Source organism: Borostomias antarcticus (genome assembly GCF_949987555.1).
Source record: "Borostomias antarcticus genome assembly, chromosome: 18".
NCBI classification, from domain to species: Eukaryota; Metazoa; Chordata; class Actinopteri; order Stomiiformes; family Stomiidae; genus Borostomias; species Borostomias antarcticus.
The window spans coordinates 10,162,588-10,188,298 of NC_140251.1; the positions used below are offsets into that span (position 1 = coordinate 10,162,588).

The 25,711-nt window shown below is 45.1% G+C and overlaps 2 protein-coding genes across 2 annotated transcripts; both read right to left on the reverse strand.

Moving 5' to 3' along the window:
- Window positions 1-4: 4 nt before the first annotated feature.
- Window positions 5-13,116, reverse strand: LOC311320791 (uncharacterized protein). Its single transcript, XM_084452625.1, has 20 exons — window positions 13,020-13,116; window positions 11,037-11,204; window positions 10,755-10,849; window positions 10,513-10,621; window positions 9,492-9,608; window positions 9,274-9,335; window positions 8,718-8,828; window positions 8,206-8,397; window positions 7,614-7,713; window positions 7,353-7,494; window positions 7,056-7,239; window positions 6,312-6,411; window positions 5,755-5,882; window positions 5,616-5,653; window positions 5,369-5,481; window positions 1,932-2,080; window positions 1,692-1,786; window positions 1,321-1,399; window positions 528-636; window positions 5-399 (listed from the first exon to the last, which is right to left on the reverse strand). Exons 1-20 carry the CDS (start codon window positions 13,090-13,092, stop codon window positions 326-328), a joined length of 2,238 nt encoding a protein of 745 aa, XP_084308751.1. The 5' UTR covers window positions 13,093-13,116; the 3' UTR covers window positions 5-325.
- Window positions 13,117-21,282: 8,166 nt separating this feature from the next.
- tmem263 (transmembrane protein 263) lies at window positions 21,283-25,340 on the reverse strand. Its single transcript, XM_084453012.1, has 3 exons — window positions 25,256-25,340; window positions 22,968-23,032; window positions 21,283-22,769 (listed from the first exon to the last, which is right to left on the reverse strand). The coding sequence occupies exons 2-3, from the start codon at window positions 23,026-23,028 to the stop codon at window positions 22,468-22,470; spliced, it is 363 nt and encodes a 120-aa protein (XP_084309138.1). The 5' UTR covers window positions 23,029-23,032; window positions 25,256-25,340; the 3' UTR covers window positions 21,283-22,467.
- Window positions 25,341-25,711: the final 371 nt, after the last annotated feature.

Consider the following 25,711-nt stretch of genomic DNA (forward strand, 5'->3'; position numbering starts at 1 on the left):
AACTCTCTCCCTACTCTAACCCTCACCCTCCTAACCCTCACCCTCTCTCAGCGTTCTGAGAAGTCCCTCTCTTTCCACAGTCATCTCCCTGTCCTCCTAACATGATTCTCAACGTGATGATACAGGTGGATAGACTGGCATGAATTATTTAAATATAGAAACATAAACGACTGCAGTTCAATCAGATCGTATACAGACCCAATCTTTACAGATGGAGTTATTACATGACTTCAGAAGGCCATTTTAGAGATCTGGTTCTCGTCACCAAATGTGCAGTCCATTTACCATCCATTTATATGAACCATGTCTTTAGGGCCCTCTGCTGTCAGCAGCCAGCTGGGGACGGAGCGAAGAAGTAGAGAGCCAGCAGGATGAGATACACCACCACCAGAGCTGTGCCTGGAGGGACACCAAGGAAAACAACATGAACACTGTCCCCTAGAGGGCAGTGGTGTATCAAATACCTTAAACCTAGTTGTGGCTGACGGTAAACATGCTTGATTATCGATGATGGATCAAACCCTCACCCTGCAGGTAGTCTGACTTCCCATCCATGAAGATGTAGTTGACCAGAATCACACCAAAGATACTGGACCACAGGTGCAGGTCGCTGAAGACCAACACAAAGCCGACATCCTACAGAGACGGAGACAAGAATTGGCAAATACACAGATACAATCTGATTGGGTTTGATTGCTCTTGTAGGAGCCACAGTGTGTATAGATTCTGGTTCCAACACAAATTCCGACTGATGTATTTGTTGATACAGTAGTGTGTAAGGGATAGGTGGGGTGTTACAGACACACTGGGGATTAGGGAGGCTGTTACAGACAGGATGGAGGTTAGGGTTAGGGAGGATGTTACAGACAGATTGGGGGTTAGGAAGGGTGTTACAGACACTGGGGGTTAGGGTTAGGGAGGGAGACAGGGTGTAGGTTAGGGTTAGGGAGGGTGTTACAGACAGGGTGGAGGTTATGGAGGGTGTTACAGACAGGGTGGAGGTTATGGAGGGTGTTACAGACAGACTGGAGGTTAGGGAGGGTGTTACAGATAGATTGGGGGTTAGGGTTAGGGAGGGTGTTACAGACAGACTGGGGTTAGGGAGGGTGTTACAGATAGATTGGGGGTTAGGGAGGGTGTTACAGACAGACGGGGGGTTAGGATTAGGGAGGGTGTTACAGATAGATTGGGGGTTAGGGTTAGGGAGGGTGTTACAGACAGACTGGGGATTAGGATTAGGGAGGGTGTTACAGACAGACTGGGGGTTAGGATTAGGGAGGGTGTTACAGACAGACTCAAGGTCTATCAGGAGGCTCTTACATAGAAAACGTTGAACAGGACCAGCAGAGGGATCTGCAGCATGCAGACCTGGACGGCGATGCAGCTCCCCACCTCCAGACTGGACCCACACCAGACAGAGAAACCACAGAGATAGAGGAGAGAAAAAGAGAATTAGAGAGAAACAGAAAGACAGTGTTATGCCTTCTTTGCATGTACTGATCACTAGATGAGCTCATCACAGCTGACTACCAGGTGACACCATACATCCATGGGTGACACAGATATCCGCATGGTTTTGTGTCATCATGATGGCAGCTTCCATAAGTAGACCCTGGTTATCATCCACACATATCCAGGTCATTATTACACATGTTATAACACTCCATAAGGCGTCATGAAGGAGGACTTGCCTCAGGCTAATGTTGTTCTGCAGAGCGAACTGGATCCCGTTGACAATCTCGGGGATCTCGGGCACCATGGCCAGGATAGTCACCCCTATGAAGTACTGAAGAGACATGGGACCATGATCACAACACAGTCCACTGAGTAGGTGTGTGTGCATTCATGTGTCCACATGCACTTATGTGTATACATGAGGATCACCGTCCGTGTGTGTGTGTGTATTTGTGTGTGTGTGTGTGTGTGTGTACCTGGGAGATGTTGGGCTGACTCAGTATTGGCTGGATGTGTTCTGTGATGAGGTCGGCACAGGCAGACATCAGCAGGGTGGCCATGATGAGGATGAGCAGCGATCGCCAGCGTGACCAGTGGACAACCGCCCCCTGGTGGCTTGTTTCTCCTACAACACACAACATGATATCGTTTGACATAATTTGTGTATTTTTTTGTCCTCCACCCAGTGAAAGCCGAAGGGGGGGGGGCTTAAGGTTGGCCGGTGTCACGTCGTGAGTGAGTGAGTGAGTGAGTCCTTCAGTCCCCCCGTAGTACCAGAACCCACCACAAAAGGGTGCCTTTCCAATGCAGTTTTCCATTGACAAGTACATTTAGATTTTTACATCAAGAACTATGCTTGGTGTCTCAGTATAGTCTCAGACAAGTTTACTCAGGAAACCATGTACTTTCTACATCCGCATAGAGTAGAGCTTGAGGTGTTTAGTAGAGCTAGATATGTCTGTATTTCAACCTTCATTATAGGACTTTAGACCATACAGGTGCATGGACTTGTTTGCCCACTAGATGGAGACGTTATTGTACTCTTATTCACTCTACCATGGTTTGTAGAGAGCTTACTTTGGTCAATCATTGATACAAATGATGTGACATTAGTAGCGCTAGATATGTCTGTATTTCAACATTCATTATAGGACTTTTGACCTTACAGGTGCATGGACTTGTTTAACAACTAGTGAATGTTGCATCCAAGGGTCATGCCTCTCGATTCTAGATTGCCGGCATGCTATATAAAATCACATATTATCCTGTCTTTCTTTGGTTCATTATAAACAAACAAAGCCAGAAAATTGAGGGGTCTTCTATAGCAGTGTTTTTCAACCGGTGTTCCGCGGCACACTAGTGTACCGTGAGAGATTGTCAGGTGTGCCGTGGAAAATTGTCAAATGTCAGTAATAATATTAAAATTATAATAATTATTATTTTGAGAATGACTGACATGACTGACTGACAATTACTTTTTTAGCCAACATGTAGGCTATGCAATCGTATGCAATCAAGTAGAAATCGCTTGACATGTTACCTCTCACTCAAAAATGTCATGTCAAGGACATGCAGCGTTGTACGAGACAATAGGGGAACATTTGGAAAGCCTCGAGGAGATGTCATTTTATTTCCTCTTAGCCTCCACTGACTCATTGGACTGGGTGAGGAAGCCATACAGCTCAACTGTTCTTTTCGGAAAGGACATGACTTTGCAGGAGCAAGCTGAACTAATTGAACTGAGACAGGACCTTTCAACTCTGCTTCCCTTTTCCACAACATATCTTTGCGAGCTCAGCTTCTCAAGCCTAACTGCAATTAAAACAAAAAACAGAGAGACAGAGCTGTTGAACAAGAGCTGCGCGTGTGCCTGTCAGCTATTATATTAAAAGTGTTAAATGCTCTTTGTTTTGTAGGCCTAAATGGTGACAAGTTTCATATTCATGCGCTCCATTTAATAAAATTTTGGGATGGTGGTGTGCCGTGGGATTTTTTTAATGTCAAAAATGTGCCGTAGCTCAAAAAAGGTTGAAAAACACTGTTCTATAGGGCAATATAGTGGGATCTCTGTATAAAAATGCCTAATGAGAAGCAGGGTGCTTGATACCACAAGGGAACATGCATAATGGGTGGGGGACAACATGTTTACATGTGTACAGTAGGGCTGCACAATTAATCGTAAATTAATCGAAATCGCAATTATGACCTCCGCGATTAACTAATCGCAAAAGGCCGCAATTAATGTGATTAATAATTTTGCTTTGAATTGAGTGTGCTAGGACTACACGGACGAATCAGAGGCACTTATGCTGTCTGACCAATTACATGCGTTCCCGCTGAGTGCGCTGTGAGCAGCAATTTCACTGAGAAGACAGATAGCAGTAGGTCAAGACAAGTGTCACAAGAGTACCTGCAGCCGTGAGTAGTGAAAAAATGAGCGAAAACGAGGTCAGTGAGTTAGTAACAAGAAAGGGATCAACGTCTGTGATTTGGGAACATTTTGGTTATTATATATTAATATTATCTAATAAATATTAATCACAATTATTAATCGCAATTACCATTTTGAAGAAAATAATCGCAATTATTATGTTCTGTCATAATCGTGCAGCCCTAGTGTACAGTACTTGTTAAAAGTGTGAAAACTAGGCCCAGGGAACATTGAGGGTAGGAAAACCACATTAATTGTGACATACTGCCAATTTTGGAACGATACAAAGCTGATTGCTAATCAGGGGAGTCCTCCTTTAATGATACAATGTCTGTTTGCTATTGTTTATTGCCATTATTGACTTATGATATACCCCTTTTGTATTGTATAACCATAATGTCTTCTTGCTATGAATAATATTTGTATTATATGAGGTTAGTGTCAATGATATTTACAGATGGTGCTTGTTCTATTTGCTAGTTGCTTGCTTGCTTTGTACTAGGGTTGCAAATTGTAGACATGTCCCTGAATTGATCATTGGTAATGTTAACGATCAATCAATCGATTAATTGTAATTAAAATACCAACATTTCCAAACAATACCAAAATAGTTTTTTTCCGTAATAAATGCTTCATTACGGATGGACTGGGTTATTTTTTTCTGCCTGCTGCATGTCACAGCTCCTCCAAACACTGAGCCGATGGTGGGTTTGCTGCAGGTGAGACGAGGAGGAGAGCCAACTTATCTGAGTGAACCTTCTTCAAGTGATAGAGAGCTGTTGTCGTTGTGTTGTACACGGCATCACAATATTTGCAAGTGGCTTCTTGTCCTTTCTTTTCGAAGTGGTCCCACACAATGCTTTGCTTGGCCCACTTCATTTTACAAAATATGCCGCTGTTGATTTCTCTGCATTTCTCCCGGGATGGCTGCTTCGCTACCACGTTGTTTGATAGTAGATTGAGTAAATTTCATGTGCTCGAACAAATCCTTAATGATCAATGAATCGTGTGCTAAACGTATGTAGTGAGGATTTGTACCTATATTTTTAACTCATGTATTTTCTATGTATTTGCAACCCATAGACATTGTATTATATTGATTTGTCTTTCACAGACAGTTTAAGATGTTACACTAGGATATTGCTGTTTAAGGGTTAGGGTTAGGGTTAGGGTTAAAAGTTGTTGAAATGATTCCATACTGTCCATCAGTACTTATTGAAAATTTTCAGCATATATAAATTTTAAAAAACGTAATAATACCGACGACCACGGTAATTTTGGTCACTATAATCGTGGTATGAAATTTTCATACCGTTACATCCCTATGTGAGAGAGAGAGAGTGTGTGTGAGAGAGAGAGAGAGAGAGAGAGAGAGAGATTGCATGTGTGTGTGAGAGAGAGAGAGTGCGTGTGTGTGAGAGAGAGAGTGCATGTGTGTGTGAGAGAGAGAGAGAGAGAGTGTGTGTGTGTGCGCCCCCTCACCTCCCCCCTCTCCTACGTGGATATCGTAGATGTGGGAGTGTGTCTTCAGGGTGAAGATGAGGCCTATGATGTAGGCAGCAGGCAGGAGGATGGACACTGTGTATACCAGTGGCCTGGAGGACACACACACACACACACACACACACACACACACATTTAAAAGCACAGATGTTTGCTACATACTGCATCACCACACAGATTGTGCAAAATAACAAGAATGAGGATGTCTTCCAACCCTCCAACTTACTCAATATGGGTGTGGAACAGTGTGTAGTTGCTCTCACTCTGGAAGAAAGCATAGAAATGAGTTTAACCAGACACGGTTTCCTGTGTCGCAGTATGAGTGCGGTTGTCTGTGAGGTTGTGTGCGTGTGTGTGTGTCTGACCATGTCATAGTGGCAGTTGTGGCAGATGAAGCTGGCGTTGCTGCTGGAGCGTCCTCCCATCTGATTGGTGCAGTCCTCACACACCAGGCTCCCGTACGCCTTAGAGAACAGGGTGGGGGCAAAAACACCTGTAGAGAATGAGGAGAGGAGAGGGGAGGGGGGGTAGTGGAGAGAGGAGAAGGGAGAGGAGAGGAGATGAGGTGGCATGAAGCATGGTGCTGGTTCTAGATGGTTGTAGGTGGTTCTAGATGGTTGTAGGTGGTTCAAGATGGTTGTAGGTGGTTCTAAATGGCTGTAGGTGGTTCTATGTAGTTGTAGGTGGTTCTAGATGGTTTGAGATGGTTGTAGGTGGTTCGAGATGGTTGTAGGTGGTTCAAGATGGTTGTCGGTAGGTCTTGATAGTTGTAGGTGGTTGTAGATGGTTGCATGTGGTTCTAAATGGTTGTAGGTGGTTCGTAGGTGGTTGTAGGTGGTTGTAGGTGGTTGTAGATGGTTGTAGGTGGTTGTACTGTAGGTGGTTCAAGATGGTTGGTCTGTTCCCAGTTCCAGGTCCTCACCCCCCACAGAGATGAAGAGCAGGGCAGAGCTGACGCCCGCCGAGCGGCTGTTGAACCTCTGCTCCCGGTGCTTCAGCCCCCCGACGATCATAGACACCCCCTGAGAGACAGACAGCACACAGTAACCCTAACTCTGACCTACAATGAACATACACACACCCTGAGAGACAGACAGCACACAGTAACCCTAACTCTGACCTACAATGAACATACACACATCCTGAGAGACAGACAACACTGACTGAGTAACCCTGACCCTAACCTGCAATGATCATATACACTTCTGAGAGATAGATAGAGGGCACAGTCCTACTCAGTCTCCAGACCAGGAAGAAAAACTAGACCTGGCTCAGAATACTATTTGAAATACTTCCATTCACTTTTCTGTGCATGATTGCTCCTGTTTTGCACAGCAAGCTGAACCAATGGGCTCCCAAATATGCAAGCTCAACCCACCTGACACTCCAGACAGACTCAAGCAAACGCTAAAGCGATTAAATAGTATTTAGACCCAGGTTTGCAGTCAACCCTACACTAGTGTCCATGTTTAATAACACTAGTGTCCATGTTTAATAACACTTGTGTCCATGTTTAATAACAGTAGTATCCATGTGTAATAACACTAGTGTCCATGTTTAATAACACTAGTGTCCATGTTTAATAACAGTAGTATCCATGTGTAATAACACTAGTGTCCGTGTGTAATAAACCTAGTATCCATGTGTAATAACATATCAGACTGACAGGGATGAAGAGGATGCAGCCCAGCAGAGTTCCGGTCAGAGCGGCTTTGACGATCTCCTGCAGACAGGTGTTTCCAGCACGGTGACCGCGGAGCAGAGCGGTGATGTAGAAGGTCATCTCTGTGATGGAGCCAAAGGTGGCGTTCACCAGCGCCCCCACCGCAAAGTTACTCTGGGCAGAGACACTGCAGATATGTGAGGTCCCAGAGATCTGTGTTACTGTGTATCTTTGGTTTGATTAAGTGTTTTCGCATGAATTTTGATGAGTGACAGCACTGTGTGGTGTGTGTGTGCTTACCTGGCGATGCCCATGCCAATGTAGTAGGACAGGGGTATGATGGAGCAGACTGCGGTGGCGAACTTGACCTCGGAGCTGGCAAACTGGTTCTCTTTGTCCACATAGCCGATCACCAGGGCAACGACAACCACAGGAAGTAGGTCTGAGAGGTTAAAGTTATCAACATGAGTGAAGCCTATACTTACACACACACACACACTCACACACACACACTCAAACATGCAAACATACACACACGCACAAAAACTCAGTAAAGGATACTGACAGCAAAGACATTGATCCCGTCCACTGTGTATTTGTAGTAGTACCAGTTGACTGCGTGGTAGCAACACAGGACAGCTCTGGTGTCGCTGCTCTGAGGCTGAGAACACAGGAGAGAGACAGACAGAGGGGTGCTTAACACCCGGTCCAGAACCAGAGAACACCCAGTTCACAGATACCAGCTAGGGCTGGGTATCGATTCCAATTTCAAGAATCGATTCGATTCCGATTCACAAGGTTCAGAATCGATTATCACGGTTCGATTCGATATCGATTCGGTTGGTGTTACTAAAACCTGTTTTTTGTTAGCTGTAACCTTAATTACATGACTGCCAAGTTATGCAACACATCAATACTAGGGCTGGGTATCGATACTGATTTCCAAAAATGAATGAATGAATGAATTAATCATTAAATGAATTAATGAACTATTCATTCCTTCATTTAGTCATTCATTCATTAAATAAAAGATCGATTTTGGGATGCATGAATCGATTCTGAATCATTTGATTCAGATTTTTTTTTTTTTTTAACCCAGCCCTAATACCAGCCCAGCTCAGGCCCACTGACAGCCCAGCTCAGGCCAGCTCACCTTCCTTGGGGCGGAGGCAGAGATGGTAACGTCCTCCGGGGGAAGGAGCAGGATCACGGCCAGTGTGCGGGCGTTGATCTTGGCCACAGGGATGGTGAAGACCAGGGTCCAGGAGAGCAGGCAGGCCAGGCCATGGAGCAGGACCAGGGGGGGGTAGCCCAGCACCAGCCACACGTAGGTGCTCGCACGACGCTACACGCACCAAGCACAGGACACACAGCAGACATGACAGGGAGACTTGTTCGATTGTTACCTCACCTTCTATCCACCTCTTTTCTCCAGGAGACAAAGGTAAAAATATGAACATCAGTTCCACTGTGAGATCCAACAGTAGCCTCTGGATGGGTGTTATTTTGTTACTGCAGTACGGGACTGGGAGTTTGAAGACCATGGTAAAGGCTACTGTATGTGGGACCCTAAGCGAGATCTTAATAATAATTTACAATTTCACATGAGTCAGATGTTATCATTTTGGGCCCACAGTGCTTGGCCCGCCCGGTGGAGCTTCTTACCCAGTAGGGCTTCCGTGGAGGTGCTGCCGGCGGGTCTGGTACAGACCCCTCTGTCGGTGAGGGCAGCAGGATGGGGCAGATGTCCTCTGGGACAGCCTCACCGACTACCACCTGGGAGAGACAACAGGAGAGAGACCAGGAGTCAGGCCTGCTTCAGACACAGCCTGACAATCAAACTCAGCAGGACTCTTTCATAACCTGATGGTGTCAGGTGGTTTGCGTCGCATAACCGTCTGGGAACTCTCCGTTGGAAATTGTTTGGAAAACGGGCAGGCACTTTCAAAACTACTTGGCAGGTGATTGGAAAAAATCTGAAAAGGATTTGGCAGGTGATTGGAAAATCTGAAAAGCTCCTCGCTGTCATAAACCCGCCCAGCGTAGCTTTTTGTAGTCGCTGATTGGCGAGATCGTTTTCCGATCAGGCTCAAAACCTTCTCTGTCGAGAGCCACAAGGAGAGAGGGACACAAGGAGAGAGAAACAGGGAGAGAGAGGGGAGACAGGGAGAGAGACATGGAGACAGGAAGCAAGCCTAAGATACAACATAAAACACCGTACCTCCAGTATGGACTTCCCAAAAGGCCACAGGAAATACCATGACAACTGCCAGCAGAGCTTCCCTGCAAATCACAGACAGAGGGGTGAAAGGATGAGAGGTCCATCATCACCATGACCACATGTCGGATGAGAGGTCTGCCACCACCATGACCATCAATATAACGCGTTGCTAACATGTGGCATGTTTTTGCTACAGAAACACAGCCAGGCCTGCATACCGTACGGCGCTCCGATGACAGAGGTGAACATCAGCATGCTGACCAGCAGGTAGACCAGAGACACCCACCAGCCGAACACCAACACATAGACCACGTTACCACAGGAGACCAGGTGACCTGACACAGGAGAGCGGGAGGGAGAGAGAGTGGGTAAGAGAGAGAGAAGTTCGGATACACACCTGTGTGTGGTCTAATGAGGCTCGGATACACACCTGTGTGTGGTCTAATGAGGCTCGGATACACACCTGTGTATGGTCTAATGAGGTTCGGATACACACCTGTGTCTGGTCTGATAAACACCTGTGTCTGGTCTGATACACACCTGTGACTGGTCTGATAGTGATACACACCTGTGTCTGGTCTGATAGTGATACACACCTGTGTTTGGTCTGACGAGGTTCGGATACACACCTGTATGTGTTCTGATAGTGATACACACCTGTATGTGTTCTGATAGTGATACACACCTGTATGTGTTCTGATAGTGATACACACCTGTATATGTTCTGATAGTGATACACACCTGTGTGTGTTCTGATAGTGATACACACCTGTGTGTGGTCTGATAGTGATACACACCTGTGTCTGGTCTGATACACACCTGTGACTGGTCTGATAGTGATACACACCTGTGTGTGGTCTGATAGTGATACACACCTGTGTGTGGTCTGATAGTGATACACACCTGTGTGTGGTCTGATAGTGATACACACCTGTGTGTGGTCTGATAGTGATACACACCTGTGTCTGGTCTGATAGTGATACACACCTGTGTGTGGTCTGATAGTGATACACACCTGTGTCTGGTCTGATAGTGATACACACCTGTGTGTGGTCTGATAGTGATACACACCTGTGTCTGGTCTGATAGTGATACACACCTGTGTGTGGTCTGATAGTGATACACACCTGTGTGTGTTCTGATAGTGATACACACCTGTGTTTGGTCTGATAGTGATACACACCTGTGTGTGTTCTGATAGTGATACACACCTGTGTGTGGTCTGATAGTGATACACACCTGTGCGTGGTCTGACGAGGTTGAGCTCCGAGTACAGCTCCTTCACCACATCTGATCTGTCTGAGAACGGTCGCTCTGTCACATGGCTTTTCCACTTCCTGAAGCCAAACTGAGACGTCAAACACACACACACACACACACACACACACACACACACACTATGGATCGTAACACAGAATCGGAGAAAAAAACCCAGCTTGGACTGGAATGTGAAAATCATCACTGTGCACCCATCTCTGTACCCTGTAGTTGTTAGCTAGCTTGTTAGCCTCCACTTTGTTCTCTGCTATGAGAGTGGTCCTGATCTCCTCTCCTCCGTCCTCAGGGACAAGATGTCCTGAGAGGAGACAGACACAGTCTCACTTAGGAAGAACAACACACGTGCCTGTCATGCTTTAAAGGGTCACAGTCCAGGGAAGAGTTATTCTGTGTTCACACAGGCTGAACTGAAACACTCTACAGAGGTGAATTACAAATGAATAAACAAACAATAGATTAGGAGCCGAATGAGCCGCAGTGCTCACGTAGGTGTGTAGACGGGCATTTGGGTGAGTAGAGTCCAGTGCGGCGCAGGGAGGGGCAGGACGGGGGGGCATGGGTGTCCACCAGGTCCGGGGACAGGCTGGACACAGAGCGCCCGTCCCAAGGGGCCCCCTGGTGGGGGCCCTGGCCGTCCCAGTCCTGGGGAGGATCTGCACAGGGACAGGAGAGACATGAGAGACAGATGACATCACAGGTGACATCACACTGGACACCTAGCTGTGAAGGGAGGTAGCGAGAGACAAGCCAGGGGGCGGCAGGGCAGACCTTTATACCTTTGCTACAACGATAAACCCAGGTCAGATCCCGTTCAGAGAAAACCTAAGACTCAAAATCATTCCATTATCTTTGTTACAAGAGGATATGTAATTTATCAGACCTTTTGGGAGGTATTGGAATCAGAATCAGAATTAGTTTTATTGCCATTGTAGTTTTTCAACATACTAGGAATTTGCTTTCAGGCATGGTGCATATCAAGGAGACAACACTGGACAGGGTGCAGGGATGAGACAGGACAGCGGCGTAGTCTCACACGGTGCTGGTTATTAGTCTTCAGTCCCCCCCCCCCCCCCCTCCCCTCCCGCTGACCACCACACAGACAAAGACTGGGCCTGTTTCCCTCAGCACAGCTGCCCTGAAGGCCTGAGGCAGGACTGGGGGCCATTCTCCCACCACGCTGATCTCTCCTACAGGTCTTTCTCCAGCTATCGTTGTTGTTCACAGGTGTCTGGCACATGAGGCCAGCAGCACACATCCTCAGATGCCTGGCCTGGGCTGGAACTGGCCTTTATAGACAGAGGCCATGAGGGATCCCTGATAGGCCTTAGCTGTTGGTCACGACTCAAATGTGGGGTATAACACATAATTGAATGTGTTATGTGTTTTATAATGTGCTGGACATGATATGTGTTTTAAAATGTGTTACTACACTTTGCATAACATTCAGGTATAGGCGCAAATACTGTAGACAGGTAAGTATAAGCCTCTACAGTAGATAGCTCAACATTTTCCAGGAGTCTTCTGTTTACATTTTGTTTGTGTTTTATAATGTGTTCTGTGTCTTATAATGTGTTATTTAAGTTTTTTTTTTTTTTTTTTTAAAGAATGTGTTATTATGATATAATCACTACACTATATGCATTTTATTTCCCCTTTTCTGTGAAGCGCATGGCGTTGTCTCTATGTATGAAATGTGCTATATAAATAAAGTTTGATTTAATTTTATCTGATTTGATCAATTTCACCTTGCCACCGACAATAAGGACGGTGAGGCTAGTCCCCATCAATGCAGACCGGTCAAATCCCAACCCCAACCCCCTAACCCACCCTAACCTTATCCCTAAGCCCTAACCCAGCCTTAAACCCTAAATGTAACCCTAAACGGCCTCTGGGTTAATGGGAACTAGCCTTTACCCAATAAGGACCTGAAGGTTGGGAGTTCAGAGGGGAGAGCCTTGCAGCTGGTCCATATCGTCAAAAGCACCTTGAACTGTTTCTTAGTGGTCTGTCTTTTTTCACTCAAAACAGTGGTGAGATCCCATGACTGATGTCTGACCAAGCCATCCTTAGTGCATCACTCCTCCTTTCTCTCGACGTGATTGATAGAACAAACATAAGCAGTTTTGTCGCTAATAAGATCTGGGTGCTGGTAAGAGCGGAGACCGTGGTGGATGTCTCAGCAGGTGTTAGTAAACTATAGTCTGTGGGACAAGCAGATGGTCCTCGTATGCGGTGGTGCCAGCCGGGTGACAGGTGTCTCTGGGTCTGATAGTTTGACCAGTGGAATGGAAATTGAGACCGTCGTTGTCTCATTGGTCCTACACTCCCTAATGATAGGCTATGTCGCGTTAAACATTTGTTGGTTGAAGACGTGAACTAAAAGGTGGGTCTTTCTGTGGTTGTTTACATAATCACAAGTTTCATGATCCGATTTTTAAGGCGTATAATTTAGGCAATCTGTCCCTTACCTTGACTGTAGGCTGCTGATCTCCGACGTCTGCTCTCGGTATCTGTGGACAAGCATGTATTCGAGAGAGACATTGTGGTGTGGATTATATTAAGGCAGGCTATAACTGGCCCTGCTCATTGCCATCACGCGCTTTCACTCGCTGCGCAGCGACTCCTGTAAGAGCAGAACCCGATTTACGGATTTGAGAACTAGGAATTGTGGGAAGCGTAGTGCTATCATGCTGCTACGTCGAAATGAGTTTAATTTATCCCTTCTATGCATTGCCAAATATTGTTTGGATGCGTTTAGCTCCCTCGTGATTTGTGTTGGAATTAAGATGAGAAAGAGGTCACTATGTAGGGTCCGTGTATCATCCGATCATTCAATTATTCCTTATTCCTTTCAGTCTGGCAAACGGAAGGTGAGAAAACGACTCAATATTTCGTTATTCAGTTTTTCTATATGTACCAAAAACAGGAAGCCGTTGCTTGTTTTCCTGTTTTCAGCCCTAAACGGAAAAATGCATAAACAAGGAAACCAAAACGAAATAATAAGTCTAATTTACGTTTTCTCTATTTCTTTCGATTTGCGCATGCGCAGTTTTACATACGGTGAGCGCTAAAAGTGGAGGGGCCAAACCATGGATGTATTGGCCAAACTTCTTCTGCCCTGGCCTGATATCTTTTATTATACAACGGTATAGATCCGGTCCATTGTCTCTATTGGTCAGTTTGCATTCCAGCCGTGGCGATAACCACGATATCCCCACGCTTAAATGGAATGTTCGCACATCTTTTAATATCAATCCACTTCTTATTATTAGCCGTGGCAGTGTCCGATCAATGTTTACATAGATCTGCTGTAGCATTGTCGTTGCCTGGCAACGTTCCCTTTTCAGCGGAAGTATCCGCAAATTATTAACAAATAGTTCCATTAAATATACATTTATTTAAAGTTCGTATTGTCTTTCTTTTTGAAATATTGACGGATAAATGTGGCAACCGTTGTATAAAAGCATTATGGAACTCGAAGCACTGCTTCTCGTTCCATAATGCTTTAATATAGCCTACTTCATAGGACAAGCTATGGCTCATGGCTGCCATGGAAACCAAGCTAAAGACTAATGTCCAGGCATTCCATTCCATGGCAACCAAGAGCCACGAGACATGAAAGCATCTAGGCTTTAAGTAAGTAAGAAGCTTGATGGTTCTCTCCTGATTCTGTAGCGCAAGGCAGCTTGATGTACACCCCCTGGACATGACGCTACTAGGCTTTAAGGATAATAATAATAATAATAATAATAATAATAGCCTAAATGTTATTTGTATTGCACCTTTCATACAAATAAATGCAACTCAAAGTGCTTAATGGGATTCTGTTGGCTTTTTGTCATTTTCTATTGATGATGTTTCTTTGGTGTGTTTTCAAGTTCAATAAAAGGTGCAGCGTCACCTAGCCTACAGTTACTATAACCACAGTCTTGTCTGACTTCTTGTAGGCAAACAAATTAGGCTACTGAAGAAATCACTCCAACACGGGATTTGAATCAGCGATAAAGACAGGTTTATTACAAAGTTAGCATAAAATAGACACTTTCAGTCTGGTCTAATTGCCCTCTCACACATATGATTAGAGGGTGCAGCATGTGAGGTTGCAGCATGTTTCTCTCCAAATGGAGGCTATTATTGCCACATTGTGTTTGGCCGGTATGAAGTGTATGGCGACTGGCGACTTGGTCACGGATAGGCTACTGCATCTGTGTTCAGAGATGCGAATGTTGAGTGAACGACTATTTGAGCAGGTGGGCTAGCCTATTACATTCGTCATGGCGCAAGTAGATAGCCTAATGCCCTTGACTTCCAAGCGTCTCCCCGTGAGGGGGTGTTTAAAAGTGTGGCTTTTGTGCACTTGGGCCATAGTTTCCATTGAGGATATGGTCTAGGAATTAGGTCTAGGCCTACTGGTTTTCGGGGAAGGAGATCTGATTTTCCTTTTTTGATTAGCCTTTGTAAGGCGTTTATAGGCTATTCAATCCTATAGGACATAATTATGTCTTTGAACGTCGTGTAGTACGGTTTTGGGTCACAGAGGAGGTGCCAGTGTCAATCTGCCCGAACTCCCTCCCAAGGGATGAATAGCCTATGCAAAGGGGACTGTTCTTGGAGATCTTGTCCTTTGTACATTTCTCTCTAATCAGAGATAAGTATGGCTCGAGTGAGACCATTGCGAAAATTCTGGCTTTGATTCGGGTAGCTGTTTCCCTTTGGCACTCACCGGATGTAGCAAATTGCGCATGCGCATGGTACGGTGGGAAATGTGACAATTAATAAAGAAAAACGTAAATTAGACTTATTATTTAGTTTTGGTTTCCTTGTTTAAGCAGTTTTCCTTTTAGGGCTGTAAACAGGAAAACAAGCAACATTTTCCAGTTTTTGGTACATACAGAAAAACAGAATAACGAAATATTGAGTCGTTTTCTTACCTTCCGTTTGCCAGACTGAAAGGAATATTTGAATGACCGGATGATACACGGACCATGTAGGCCTAACTCTTCAGATTTTCAGAATGTATGAGGGGGTTGTGTCACAATTTCTGTAACAGAGGAAAAGCAAGAGCATGGATGCACCCAGAAACCCAACAGACATATTGAATGAAATCACATTGACAAAATAAATGTTCAGACTCAGAGCGCACCGTAAGGTCAACAAACTATCAACAAACAGGCATGTCAGGCCACCCTGAGCTGAAGTCACAAGCAAGCTTGATAGGAAAACTCAAAAACAGTATCTGACCCTAGATACACACACTTGAGGCTGGGCCAGCCTAACCATCATACTATAATAATGTCTGTCTGCATTTTGATTTTCTCGAGAACCGCACTGTTGAAACTCGGTAGGTATTGGGACCAAATGCCGTGTCGAGTGAGTTGTTTGCACGGGCGGTTCTCGAGAAAGATGGAAGCAGCCAACCGGTCTGCTCTGAACAGGAATATTTTGAATGGGCACTGCACTACTACCCCAAAATGTAAAGACCTCTACTCCATAAATCATATTTTAATTGTCAAAACAGACCATGTACTGCAAACAATTGATTATTAGTTCTACAATACTGTTTGTGTTATTGTGAATGTCTGTTCTGTTGTTCTCAGTTACATAATGGGTAGGATGCAGCAGTGCTTGACGTGGACAAGAGCTCAATGGATTTGAGGTGCCTGCACCTCAAATATTCTACTGATTGAGCTCCTGCACCTCTTACAGAAAATCAGCTCAAAAGTATTGTTCTTGCATCTAAATATTAGTAGCGGCGAGTTGAGAATTTGAGGTGCCTGCACCTCAAATATTCTACTGATTGAGCTCCGGCACCTCTTACATAAAATCAGCTCAAAAGTATTGTTCTTCTTATTATTAATATATATATAAGTATTGTTCTTCTTGCATCTAAATATTAGTAGCGGTGAGTTCTGGCACGGCACCTAGTTCAGTCCAAGTCAAGCACTTGGTTGCTTGCTGCAGTAAAACTATTTACTCTGTTCAGGATGCATTGAATGAGAGTCGAACATTCTGACATGTCTTAATGTTGAAAGTTGAATAACACTTGTTGATGTAATGCTTTTATTTCCATGTGTTCTCTTGTGTATGTGAGAGAAGACTATAAAACCAGTCGAAAGTTCTGAACACTCTGCACCAGAAAAATAAACATTTATTAACAAACAAAACATTTAGGTCACTAAGACCTTTGTGAAGATAAGTGTCTTTGTGACCGTAATACTGCATTTGTCAATAAATGTTGAAATGTCATGCCATTGCCCACCCCCAGTAGCATGGTCCATCTGATAGGTAGGGGTTATTTATACAACCCCTTGTCCCGCCCATGACTAAACTCAAAATATAACCCCAAAATGTAACTGCAGTTGTACAACGTATGATGCATTTCAGACAGTGATTTATGAGTGGTCAGGAAGTGAATCAGTATTTTACTAAGGAGGCGGGAACTTCAACAGTCCTTATAATGTATCAATTTGGTGAGCTTTGAAGATTCCTCTGGTCACCTCTCACTGTGAAAACATGATGTTGCGCTGGAGAGCCACCTGCCTCGTGGCAATGGCCCTGCAGGTATGGCTGACTAATGCTCAATACACGTACTGGGAATGGGACGACATTGACCCTGTGAGGGTCCTGATCGAGAGGCCTGTGAGGATCCCGATCAAGGAGCCTGTGAGGGGCCATATCCAGGAGCCTGTGAGGGGCCCAATCCAGGAGCCTGTGAGGGTCCCAATCGAGAATCCTGTGAGGATCCCGATCAAGGAGCCTGTGAGGGTCTCGATCGAGAAGCCTGTGAGGGTCCCAATCCATCAGCCTGTGAGGGTCTCGATCCAGGAGCCCGTGAGGGTCCCGATCCAGCAGCCCATGAGAGTTCCGATCCAGGAGCCTGTGTGGATCCCGATCGAGAAGCCTGTATGGGTCCCATTCCAGCAGCCTGTGTGGGTCCCGATCGAGAAGCCTGTGAGGGTCCCAATCGAGAAGCCTGTGAGGGGCCAAATCCAGGAGCCTGTGAGGGTCCCGATCGAGAAGCCTGTGAGGGTGCCAATCGAGAAGCCTGTGAGGGTGCCAATCGAGAAGGCTGTATGGGTCCCAATCCATCAGCCTGTGAGGGTCTCGATCCAGGAGCCCGTGAGGGTCCCGATCCAGCAGCCCATGAGAGTCCCGATCCAGGAGCCTGTGTGGATCCCGATCGAGAAGCCTGTATGGGTCCCATTCCAGCAGCCTGTGAGGGTCCCGATCGAGAAGCCTGTGAGGGTCCCAATCGAGAAGCCTTCGAGGATCCCGATCCAGGAGCCTGTGAGGGTCCCGATCGAGAAGCCTGTGAGGGTGCCAATCAAGAAGCCTGTGAGGGTCCCGATCCAGGAGCCTGTGAAGGTCCCGATCGAGAAGCCTGTGAGGGTCCCAATCGAGAAGCCTGTGAGGGTCCCAATCGAGAAGCCTGTGAGGGTCCCGATCGAGAAGCCTGTGAGGGTCCCGATCGAGAAGCCTGTGAGGTTCCCGATCAAGGAGCCTGTGAGGGTCCCGTTCGAGAAGCCTGTGAGGGTCCCGATCCAGGAGCCTGTGAGGCCAGTGATCCTGCCACCCCCACCGAGTCCCCTGAACTGTGAAGTAGAATATAGTTTGAGGATAAACTGTGGAAGCGAACTTACAAATGCAGATAAATGTGAAGCCATGGGCTGCTGCTTTGATGGGCATAATTGCTTCTATGGCAAGGCAGGTGAGTGTTCGAGTCATACCATTAACACTGACTCCTCATGGTCATTATCTATGATACAGTGTATTTCCTCAATGCCTGTTCTCCTTCATCAGTGACTGTCCAGGTGACCAAAGATGGTCAGTTTGTGGTGGTGGTGGCCATGGATGTAACTCTTCCCAGCCTGGATCTGGACTCCATCCATTTCCTGGATGCCAATGACCCCCATTGCAGGCCTGTTGGCTCCAACTCTGGCTTCGCCATTTACCAGTTCCCTGTTACCGCCTGTGGATCCCTCGTCGGGGTATGATGAAGTGAATGTGGCTGCATTTCATCACATTTAATTACCTCTAGCAAGGGATTGTCAATATCATAGACTTTTACATTAGTTTGAAGAGCTCCTTGATACATTCTTGTAATATAGGTACAATGTACTTTGTTACATCTTGCAGGAAGAGTTTGGGATTATAATCTATGAGAACAGGATGATCTCCTCATATGTGTCAGTCGGACCCCGGGGACTCATCACAAGGGACAGCCACTACGAGTAGGTGCTCTTGGCCCAGAATAATATCCTACTCTGGGGTCAGACTGTAGTCGCGGGTATACAGAGTATTCATACTTATTTTTTTTAATGGACATACAGTAGAGTATAAACAGTTCTTAACCAAAAAATGTACAATTTCAGCAAATTAACTATAATAGTATTTACATTTCTTCAGTCACCACTATGCCACTCGCATCAACCATGAACAGTAACTGAGCCAGCTCACTCCCTCTCTCCAGGCTACTCTTCCAGGGCCGGTACAGGGGGATGCATACGGAGACCCTGCTCGTCAGTGTATTGGGTCCTGGTCTTCCTCCAGGCTTTTTTGCTGGAGGACACATCAATATGGAGCTCAGACTGGCCAATGGCCAGTGCCACACCAAGGGATGTGTTGAAAGTACGTTCTTTTGTCCATGATGATGCTGTGTGGCTTCTTCAGGCAGTGCTTGGAGTAGATGTAGATGATCTCCTGTAGGTTAGGGTGAGACAGCCTCCAGTGATGGACTGGGCTGATTCCAGTACCCTCCAGTGCTTTAAGTGCAGCAGTTGTCATACCATTGTGAGGCACCCTGTCAGCAAGCTCTCCACGGTGCACCTTAGTAGTTTGTGAGTAGTGCCGTGGACATACGTAGCACATATCCTCAGCTGTCTGAGGAAGTACAGATGCTGGTGAGCCTTCTGGATGATGGTGTTGAAAGGTGGTCTGGAACAATGCTGCGACTGAAAAACCTGAATATCACCCCTGGTTCTCCCAGAAGTCCTCTTTTCCAACCTCACTTCACTTTTTGCAGTCGTTAATTTCATTATGTGTGGCATGACACACTCTCCACTCCTACAGCGGAGGTGGCCTTCTCCTCCTTCTACATAGAGGCAGAGTACCCGGTCTTCAAGGTCCTGATGGACCCTGTGTACGTTGAGGTTCGTATGGTGGATAGTTCTGACCACAACATTGTGTTAACCCTGGAAAGATGCTGGGCCACCTCCAGCCAGGAGCCTTACAGCATGCCCCAGTGGGACCTAATCATCGATGGGTAACTACTCTACAGTACATCATTTTGCAATTCACATTTTTATAAAATGAGATGTATTGTTAAGACCTGGGTCGAAATACTATTTGAAATTGTATCGTTTTGTATTTCACCTCATCATGTAGCCTACTGTATGTTTTCAGTTTCCTCATATTTATCTGTTTTGTATTTGTTTTTTTATTTCTTATGTGCTAATAAATTAAACTAAGACTAAACTTTAGCGTTAGCTGGAGTCTGCCTGGAGTGTCAGGTGGGGTTTGCATATTTGGGAACTGCTCATTGGTTCGGTTGTGCCAGACAAGAGAAAACAGGCACAGATAAGTAGATCAAAGTATTTGAAATAGAATTTGGACCCAGGTCTGTATTGTATGCTTTGTTGTTACCACTATCATTTGAAGCACTAAGTTTGTGAGGTTGTCCAACCCCCATGATGACCTGGCTCCCTTCCTCTCCAGTTGTCCCTACCAAGCCGACCGCTACCAGACCATCCGCGTCCCTGTGGGAGCCAACTCTGGCCTAACGCACCCCACACATCACAAGCGCTTCATTCTCAAGATGTTCGCCTTCGTGGATGACAATAACTTCCTGAGGAACCACGTAATAACAGCAGCCTAAACTGTGTCTACCTACAGTCCCGATCTACTGATGGTCATCAAGCTAACATTTGTAGTCCAGATCTACTGCTGGTCACCAAGCTAACATTTGTAGTCCAAATCTACTGCTGGTCAGCAAGCTAACACAGTCCTTCTCCCTGCAGCTGTACATCCACTGTAGCACAGCCATGTGCAACGTTGCAACTGCGCCCTGCGTGAATTACCCGCAATGCTTCAGAAGAAGTGAGTGATTTTCTCTAGTGTTAGGGAATCTTGCGCCAGTAGCCTATCTAATGTCTGTCCCCAGAGGCTCTAACTGGATGCCAGCGTTAATGTTCAGGGGTGGTTAGGGATGCATGATATATATACATGAAACTATAAGCTATTGTCGTCAGCCCCTGACGCTACATTGTTTCAGATATTTGATGAACTCAAACTTTGCTTCACTTTACATCTATGCTCAAATGCTTAAAAAACTACATATTTGGTGAAATTTGCAAGGAAAATATGGCTATGAGGCTGGACTTTGACTGCCTGCCTGTCTGTCTGTGTTCTCCAGGGAGATCTGCAGCGGTCCAGCGGAAGAGCAGTGGAGGGGCGGTGGTCTCTAGCGGAGCCGTGATCCTAACCGAATACAGCGCTACCTCCGAGCTTGGGTAGAAAAGCACTGCTTTGACTTGCATCAAGTAAAGAACTTTCAACACCTCCACAGTCAGTTTCATGAGTTTTTTTTTTTTTTTTACAAGGGGTAAAAAAGCGCAGAAAAAAGTGACTACCTGTGTAAAACGTACTTTATTTTGTATATATATATATTTATCTTATCTTATTTTGCACTAGCATTTTGTATTTGCTCTTTGCACTGTCCTGTCTCGTCCCTGCACCCTGTCAAATGTCTCCATGTTATGCACCATGCCCGAAAGCAAATTCCTAGTACGTTGAAAAAATACAATGGCAATAAAACAAATTGCAAGTTGAAGTAAAAAAGTGAAGTAAATAAAGGAAAATGTTTATTGAGACGAGTCTAAAGCAAACAAGAGAATGAGTTAACTTCCTACACTGCTGTGAAAACGTATACCACTGGTACTACAGTAGTGTGAAAGAATCCACTAGATAAGAACCCTCTGTTTCACCTTCCCTTACATATGATAGAGACTAGGATGGGACTTTCAGTTGGCTTCTATGATGTCAGAGGAAAAACAAACAAACAAAAAACTCTGGTCTTTAAAATGCTGTTTCTATGAACTAAACCATATTGTCTTTAGGCGGATGATGGGCACGGTACACAATATAAGTTAGATTTGTTTTCCCCCCATAGCAATAATGTATATTTTGAAAAGAAATGAATAGTAATGACTAATCTGTAGATCTCCAGCAACAGAAGGAGCCTAGAGCCCATACAAGACAGAGGCTCTGGGAGAGGGGTTTGAATTTTCAATGCAGGCTTTGAAGGCACTTAGTCAAACAATCAGAGGGTTCAGCCATTCAGACTGGCCTCAGGCCGTGCCTCTATGGTTGGGTCGGGTCAGTACTGAGCCCGCCCCCTCTCTGGATAGCTTCAGCTCAAACCACACCTGAGATCAGTCTTTAGCTACAGTCAGTTACACAGGTCAGCTTCAACCACTGATTGTCACGCATGTGGATTCACAATAAAGACATAAATCAACACTTCCTAAACATTGTGAAAATGCACTTGGGTTGTTCTTCTCTTTAACAAGGGCTGACAGATGGCATAGGTACCCAGCAGTGAAATAATAATGTCTCTGCTTTTTATAGAAACGTAACAACCATAAAAAGTATTTTCGAGCTCCAACAGTTTGTGGTAGTGGGTGGTAGTCCCTGGGCAGGAAACTCCTCAGCAAGTTTCCCTGTGGTGGCCAGGCCACATAATATGAGTGGTCCATTAAGTGAACACAACTTGTGATTCCTCCGTTGCCCTTCGGGTGCCTTCTCACTGCAGACTAAAACAGATGGACACAACGAGTAAGAAAGGCCCAACAACACGCTGCCTCCTCGTTCAGACTCCAACATCCTGCCTCCTCGTTCAGACTCCGACATCCTGACTCCTCAGTCAGACTTGTCTTTCTTCTTGCCACCTCCTCCAATAGGCACTTTGCTGGCCACCGCAGAGCCCACCGCTGTCACCCCGCTGGCCACGGCACACACTCCCCCCTTCACCAGCCCCACCCCCATGGCGGGCACGGCGGCCACAGAGGTGACGGCGGTCTTGGTGAGGTCCAGACTCTTTCCTCCTATCCAGGCTATCCCCCCGACTGTGGCTCCCACAGCCCCCTTAGTGACGCTGAACAGGCCTCCGGTCACCCTGGAGAACATTCCGGGCTGGGGCTGGGGGTGGTCCTTGTTGATGTCTGCACAGCAGGAAATAGAGATTGAAAAAGAAGCAGAAACGGAAGATATTGTAACTGAAATCAGTGACGAGGAAGAGGAACACACCACAACTTCCCCTGCACATTGAGAAGATCTTAGGTCATTGTTGCGTAAAAATATCTGTTCAGCATAACAGTCCGACACTGCCTCCAAGTGGTGACAGGAAGGACTGTACTGACCTGCAGGAGATTCATCTCCCAGGTGCGTAGGAGTCTCCTCCTGTGGTTCACCTTGATTCATCTCTCTAGGGAGGAGACGAACACAACACGTTAGACCATTCCCGCTGCTTCATAAAGTAGCTGTGACCTTAATGCTCTCCGTTTTTCCTATGACAATACATGACCTCTTTAGGCTCTTACCAAGGACAAGCAGCCAGAGCTCACAACGAGTCTCCATGTAAAGAGATAACACATTACTTAGGCCTAATCTTAAATGAACTTCTGGCAGCCAAGTCTGGTTTGAGAAGGGCACGACCTCACCCTTGCGCCTCAGCACACAAAAACAAGACAGACCTGTTTTATGTTTAAACTAAGGGGATAGAGCCAACCAGCAGGAGTTACACTCCCATTGTTCTGTTCTCCAAATTAAGAGAAGGGAAATTATGTCGGTATGTATCCACTTTCTTCAACTGATAGAATATCATCCGTCTTTGCCTGATAGTTCACACTTTTTCACAGAAGACAATCTTTTAATGTCTGAAGAAGATCAGGATTGGGCCTCATAAGCTATTATGCATCTGAAGATAACATTATGCTACAAAAAAGACCAGGACTAGAGGCTTTAGTAGTGTAGCTTTCAAACTGAAACCCTGATTCATCACCTTCATTCACTCCTAGGCTGCCTTGCTCCACCATGTACATGTGGCAGGTGACAATGATGATCTCACAAGCCACCGGCTGCTTCAGAGGGACTGCAGTGCTATCTCATGCAAACTTTGCCCTCCACATCGCTCATGTTACTTCATACAACCCTGGACACTGTACCGATCTACTCATCCTGGCCAGTTACGACAGCAACTGGAGTTAGGAATAATTACATCAAAACGCCTCGTAATTCAAAAAACAATTTGCTATTTGTATAGATGTGAATCAAACCGTACAAAGCCTACTCTGAGTGGAAGTAGAAATGATCTAGCTACCTGCCCCATCAAACAATAGGGAGGGAAAGTAATCTCATCGCCCCCTAGTAGCGTTCCTAATGCCGAGAGAGTGAATGGGATTTCTCAGACACGTCTTTTGAAAAATTATCTTGGTCGACACCGAAACGTTAGTAGAATGTCTTAAACGGCAAATATTCTGGTGATCATAGTTGATTTTCAATCACAATCCGAATTATGAAAATATTTTTCTTAAATTCCATTGACTTTGACTGGAGGGATAGAGCAATTTCGAAATTTTGAAAGAAGGAGAAATACTGTTTGAAATTCTCACAGTTGGTAGTGTAAAGACACTCACAAGGTTTTGTTTTGATAACTTAACCGAAATGGCTTCGTAGTAATTATTAGAAAATCCGGTCTATGGGAGTTTACATTGAAACTCCTCTCCGATAGGAACAAATCCGCTAGGGGCGCACGTTTTCACTTTCCCTCCCTATAACAACATGATACGTCTTTGATGTGTTATTTGTGAATACATAGACAATTGTATCTATCTACTAATTCCATCATATAGTCCAAAAGTTAGTTTTGTATACTACTGCAGCCTACTGCTACCCACGTTCGCTATAGTATATATAATATACTGACGTGGCACATGACTGATGACGATGCATCCTATACTGTAGGTGCAACAGCATTGATTTATATGCCAGTCAATATATATAGATAGGCAAGATGAGGACACTAACAAAGTAACGTTATTCTTTATGCATATGACTGGAAGGATAGATTACACATGCTTTCATAGTTACACACTCTCTATATTCTAGAGTAATTTAGCTAGCGAACGTTAGCTAAAGCTGACTTTGCGTCGCATGATCATTTCAATCTTGCTGGACTATAAATTCAAAACTGCATTTAAGAGGCGTATGCTAGCTGCCTAGCCATATAGATTGCTTGCTAGCTAGCTAAAGTTACTTTTGAAAAAGTCAAACGTTAGCTAGCTAATAAGATAAAAGTAGCTAGCTAGCTAGCTAAAGTACTATCTAGCTAACGTTAGCTATCGTTGGACTATACTTCGGCTAACTAACATTAGCTAGCCTAGCTAGTTAGCAGTCGTCTTACTCAATAACTTAGCTATCTAGCATAGGTAACGTGCTCTTAGTGGTTAGCTAACGTTAACGTTACAAAGATGGATAGATATATAACGTTAACGTAGTGCGTCTCATAGGCTAGCTAGCCCGACTGACAGGCACGTCACACATTTGACAGTCGCGAGCAAACGATTATTCCCGTATAATTAACAATCACAAATCTCAAATGATCAAATCAATATTGTTGATGTGATTCAGTTTGTTTGTCGATGCTTACCTTGTTTCCTCTAGTTGAATAAACAGTAGCTATAAACTCTAAACTGACGCTGGAACTACACTATACCAGCAAGCAAGACTGAGCAGCGTGAACTCATCAGCCTAACGAAACACACATCCGGTAGCGTAGCGTGCTTGCCAGGATTTTCAAAATAAAGGTCAAGCAAAAGCAATGTACTTTATGAGATTTTACTGTGAAAACATGTCAAAAGAACACACACAAACCAAAAATAATAATTAATTACAGATACAAATACCATAAATAATTCATTTGAACTAAAAAAGATTTGCATCAATCAGGTTCAATTTGTAAGGCAGGCTAAACTACAAATTGGGCCCCCTCAATATGGGTTAAATAGATTCAGGGCAGTGAGAGGAACAAGAACATGTAATAATATTGGTATGTTTATCATCTGCATAGGTGTGGGAGGCCTTTACCTATGTCCTCCATTCATAT

Coding starts and splice junctions, on each gene's coding strand:
- LOC311320791 (XM_084452625.1), bottom strand. CDS start 13,092: ATGTCTCTCTCGAATACATGCTTGTCCACAGATACCGAGAGCAGACGT. Junction 7,495..7,613: donor GATCAATGTCTTTGCTGTCA/GTATCCTTTACT, acceptor TTAACCTCTCAG/ACCTACTTCCTGTGGTTGTC. Junction 2,081..5,368: donor CCACGTAGGAGAGGGGGGAG/GTGAGGGGGCGC, acceptor TGTGTGTTGTAG/GAGAAACAAGCCACCAGGGG.
- tmem263 (XM_084453012.1), bottom strand. CDS start 23,028: ATGAATCAAGGTGAACCACAGGAGGAGACTCCTACGCACCTGGGAGAT. Junction 22,770..22,967: donor GGGAGATGAATCTCCTGCAG/GTCAGTACAGTC, acceptor CCTGCTGTGCAG/ACATCAACAAGGACCACCCC.